At 34.4% G+C, this 4,209-nt stretch overlaps 1 protein-coding gene across 24 annotated transcripts in view; it reads left to right on the plus strand.

Moving 5' to 3' along the window:
* Positions 1-450: 450 nt before the first annotated feature.
* The window catches only part of LOC110278916 (uncharacterized), a 10,782-nt gene continuing 7,023 nt past the window's right edge, over positions 451-4,209 (plus strand). For 3 of the 24 annotated variants that reach the window (XR_008006930.1, XR_008006942.1, XR_008006950.1), the window contains exons 1-2: positions 451-625; positions 862-1,185. Coding sequence is in view for 1 of the 24 variants with exons in the window: in XM_052258810.1 (XP_052114770.1) it covers positions 617-625; positions 862-961; positions 1,249-1,325; positions 1,431-1,502 (258 nt within the window). In the remaining 23 variants the exon portion in view is untranslated. Of the gene's footprint in view, positions 626-861; positions 1,549-1,653; positions 1,727-2,112; positions 2,305-2,484; positions 2,796-4,208 lie in introns of those variants that run through there. The other 21 variants (XR_002371651.2, XR_008006949.1, XR_008006938.1 and 18 more) reach the window with 17 other exon arrangements.

The raw sequence follows: 4,209 nt of genomic DNA on the forward strand, positions 1-4,209 counted from the left end.
ATTCTTTAAAAGGTCAGGCCTAGGCTTATATAGAGAGTTTTATTATACTAGTAAAAATGCTATTTGGAAGGATTTGAACTTAGGTCTTCTATCTTATGAAAATACTTTTATCTCCTCAGCTATTTATCTTTTTAATTATATATGTATATTTTGTATTAATATTATTCATAAATTTATTTTTTTATATTTTATAATTTTAAAAATTAAATTATATCTTAAATTTAATTATTACTAAAAAAAAATAGGTGTATTTACAAATTTCAGACCAGACTCAGTACTCATTAAAAAGCTTATACTAAACTACAGGCCAGGCTAACTGTTAAAAGTAAAGTCTGGGGCCTGGTTCCAAAGACATGTCTTTTTATTTGTCTAAGCATTTTTTTTTTAATTTTAGTATTTTATCCACCACTTTATTTATTTTGATAAATTGTCGAGCACTTTTTTGGGTTATATAGGAGAGGGAGAACCTAGCTACTATTTTTCGATTACCCTTCTCACTCTCGCTCTCACCAATTCTACTCTCTTCTCCTTTTCCCCTGTTGTGCACTTAAATCTGCTTTGTAGATTTTTGGGGATAAGCTTTAAGAAAAAATAGGGAATCAATGACATACTTAAAATGCCAAAGGTAATTTTCTTTCTCCCCGTCTTTTTTAGGGCTTGAATTGGCTGTACATGCAAAAATTTCCTGCCATACCCCATCTTTAGTTTTTATCGAAGTTGTGATGCAACTTTTCTTCCATCATAATGAGTTACCAATGCGTAAATTTTTGCTTTTTCGTTAATTACCATTTTCTTTTCATTTTCACTTCAACTAATTAGTATTAGTGATGAAATTTTCAATTTTCATTTCATGAGATGCAGAAAGCCTTTCCTGAGCTTGGAAGTTGCAACCTTCTGCAGTCATTTTTGAACAATGAGCTAAATTCTTTGGTGGAATTGGCAGCAGAGAAAGGTTGCTGTGGTATTTTTTTTCTTCATTCAGTATTTTTGGCTCTTTTTGTCAAAACATAGACCATTTCCTTTTTGAATTGCAAAATACCAAGTTCTACAAGATTATGTCAAGATGCTGCATTGTTTCTGGTGATAACTTTCTTCAAGGATTGCTCATCAATGGTTGGCTTACAAAATTAGCATTCCTCTGTGGCCGTATAGAAAAACCAGTAGCCATTTGGTCCTTCAACACCAGTGGGTGAAAAGTTTAAGCATAGCAGTAAGATTGTCACTCGTTTAATTTTTTTTTTCGTTCAGTGTTACATTCATCAAATGAAGAGCTTCGAAACTCATCCTCTGACTTTTGGTGTGCAATTCTCTCTTGTGGAAAAGAGGTAAAGACATGTTTGTTATGTTTCCTTTGGTAGTGGTGGAGCATGTTTTGTTTAAATCTATTTTCAATTGATACTTTAGTATTTAATATAGCATCATATTTTTAGCTTGATCAATTGCCTGTCAAAATTGGTTGGTTTCCTGAGTACTCAGATTTGAGAAGAGCTCTTGACACTTAAGGGTTTCTTTTTGAATTTTCATCCAGTGGTGAACCCAAAAATTTAGGTAACCATGTTGAGATATTTTCAGAATTTCAAGTGGAACAGCAAAGACATTGCTACATATATTTATTGCCGTCCTTTTAAGAAAATCTATGTTCTTGTCTCCTAGATTCTGACACTGGAGAACCACCCCAAAATATTCGAGCCTGGCTCAAATTTGTCACTGCTTGTTGTCTAATACGGTAAGCCACAACAATGAATCTACTTAGACAATTATGTGAATTGGTTTTCTGTTACTTTATTACCTCTGGCACACTTAAAGAATTCCCGAATTAAGTGTTTACTGATGACTTTTGGGTTATCATAGTTTATTTATTGACCATCACCAATGTCTATTGTACCATAGTGATTCTTGATTAAGTGTTTATTTGTAACTTTAGTATATTACATAGTTAAGGTGTCAATCCTTGTTATTTTAGGCTTTTTCATTGATGTGTTTTTGAATGGCAGTGTGTTATGATTTATGATTCAAAAGTTAGACAAATGATTTTAGGACATGATTTATGATTTGACATCCTTGTTTAGTGGTTTCACAATGTCAACTTATGCCTTTTTATTCTCCCTGCAGGAGTAAACGACCAGCATTTTCTGTTGTAGAAGCTGAAGAACTCATTGAAAGCATTATATGTCTATTCCTAGATCGCCAGTTTCAAGGTTTATTAGTGCTTTTGAATGATTGCATGCAAGCCATTGTCAATTACTTCACAGACCAGGAATGGCATTCAAGTTGTGAGAACATAGCAAAATTCGTTGCTTCCAGGTTGTTATTACTTTTGGTGCCAATAATAGTAATTCAGTGATGCTATTGTTTGGCACAAATTTCTTTGGCACCACAAAACTTCCTTATATAGATAGATAACATCAACCTTGTGCTACTTCATGAATCAAAATACATAGTTATTCATTGCTTGTTCAATTTTTGAGAGAGGAATTAATACAGAGTAGCTCAGCTAGAAAGCCTTGGATTGTGGCTGCTAGTGTTGGAGTTGTGGAGGCTTTGAAGGACCAAGGAGTGTGCATGTGTATGATAAATAATGCCATTGGTGGATCTAGATTGCATTATTTGATTCTTTGAGGGAGAATTTTGCAGCTTAAGCCTAATCAATTAGTGAGTCATTCTTCTTGTTCTTCATTTGTATATATAGCTATATCAACAAGTGTGATAATGGTGGAGGATGCTTGGTTCATATGAAATCCTGCTTGCAAAATAATGTGGTAAAGAAAATAATATCAAGAAATTTCTTGAGATAATTCTATGTTTGATGGGATTATATGGTATCTAACACTAACATGATTGGTGCTGTGAATTACGAATGATTAAGCACTCTTAATAACATTAATCATCCTCTTAGTATTAGTGTCGTTTCTCGGAAGTAACTCGAGCGTTTTTGTTTCATTTTTATCTTTATTCTTCTTTATGGCTTTTTCATTCAGACAAATTCATTTCCAATCAAGATTAACTTTACATGTGATGGGAAATGATTAAGTTGAAAGAATTGAGAACTTTTACGGTGTATATCTTGTCAATTGGTCACTGACATTGTCCTTGTAGAAGGTTAAGAAAGATTTTACTTTCATGCCCATTGATTCCACCATCACTACCAACTCTATTCTTCTCATTTTAGCATAGTGCTTGTGCTTTAGGAAAACTATAGAATTAAAATTATTCTCAATAACTATTTTTTTAAATGAAAAATAAGTTCTGATAGTTTATGTTTATGTTTGGATTAAAAGGCATTATCAAATAATGTATCTAGCTGATCATATATTTACAAAAAAATACTTATGGTAAAATTATTAAACCTCCAAACAAAAAGTTACCTATAATATAAGTTGCTTTTAAAATAATATTTGTCAATAATATTCTGTAAGGCCTTCTTTTCTGAGCTTGTAATGTGTCCTTATTCTGATTGTTTCTATACTAGTAGTAGGGGTGTTCAAAACCGATCCAATCTGAACAAAATCGATCAGTCGAACTAAAAAAATAAAAAATTGAATAAACCGAAAATAAGAAAACTGAAAAAATAACATTTTACGGTTTTTTGCGGTTCGGTTTGGTTTTCAATTCTTTCAAAAAAATCAAATCGAACTGAATCGGTTCACTTAAAAACCCTAATATATAAAGTCCCCTCCCCCAAGCAGATAACCTAGCTAGCCGCCACTTTTTCCACTCACTACTCCACAGCGCCAAAACTCCTCCTCCCACCCTCCTCTCTGCATCTGACTCGTCGGACAACACCGTCATGGCGGCCCTTCCGCATCGCTCTCCCTCTTCTCGGCGCGGTCCTTTCTCTCCCTCTCTTCCTCGTCGCGCTTCCTTCTCGTTGTCGCACGCTAACCCTCAGTCAGAGAGCAAGCCCAGACCCCAGAGCTCCACTTAGGGGTGTTCAAAACCGATTCGGACCGAATAAAACCGATCAACCGAACCAATAAAATCGAGAACCGAAAAAACCGAAAACCGAAAAAACCGAAAAAATCATGTTTTACTATTTTTTATGCGGTTCGGTTCGGTTTTCGGTTCTGACACTAAAAACCCTAATCGAACCAAACCGAACCGGTAACTAAAAAACCATTAAAAAAATCATTAATTAACCCAACCCATTAAGCAGCCCAATAGCCCATTACCCCATGGCCCACGTCCACACCCCCCATCCGATAACCCTAG

Source organism: Arachis duranensis, chromosome 3 (assembly GCF_000817695.3).
Source record: "Arachis duranensis cultivar V14167 chromosome 3, aradu.V14167.gnm2.J7QH, whole genome shotgun sequence".
In the NCBI taxonomy this organism is placed as follows: Eukaryota; Viridiplantae; Streptophyta; class Magnoliopsida; order Fabales; family Fabaceae; genus Arachis; species Arachis duranensis.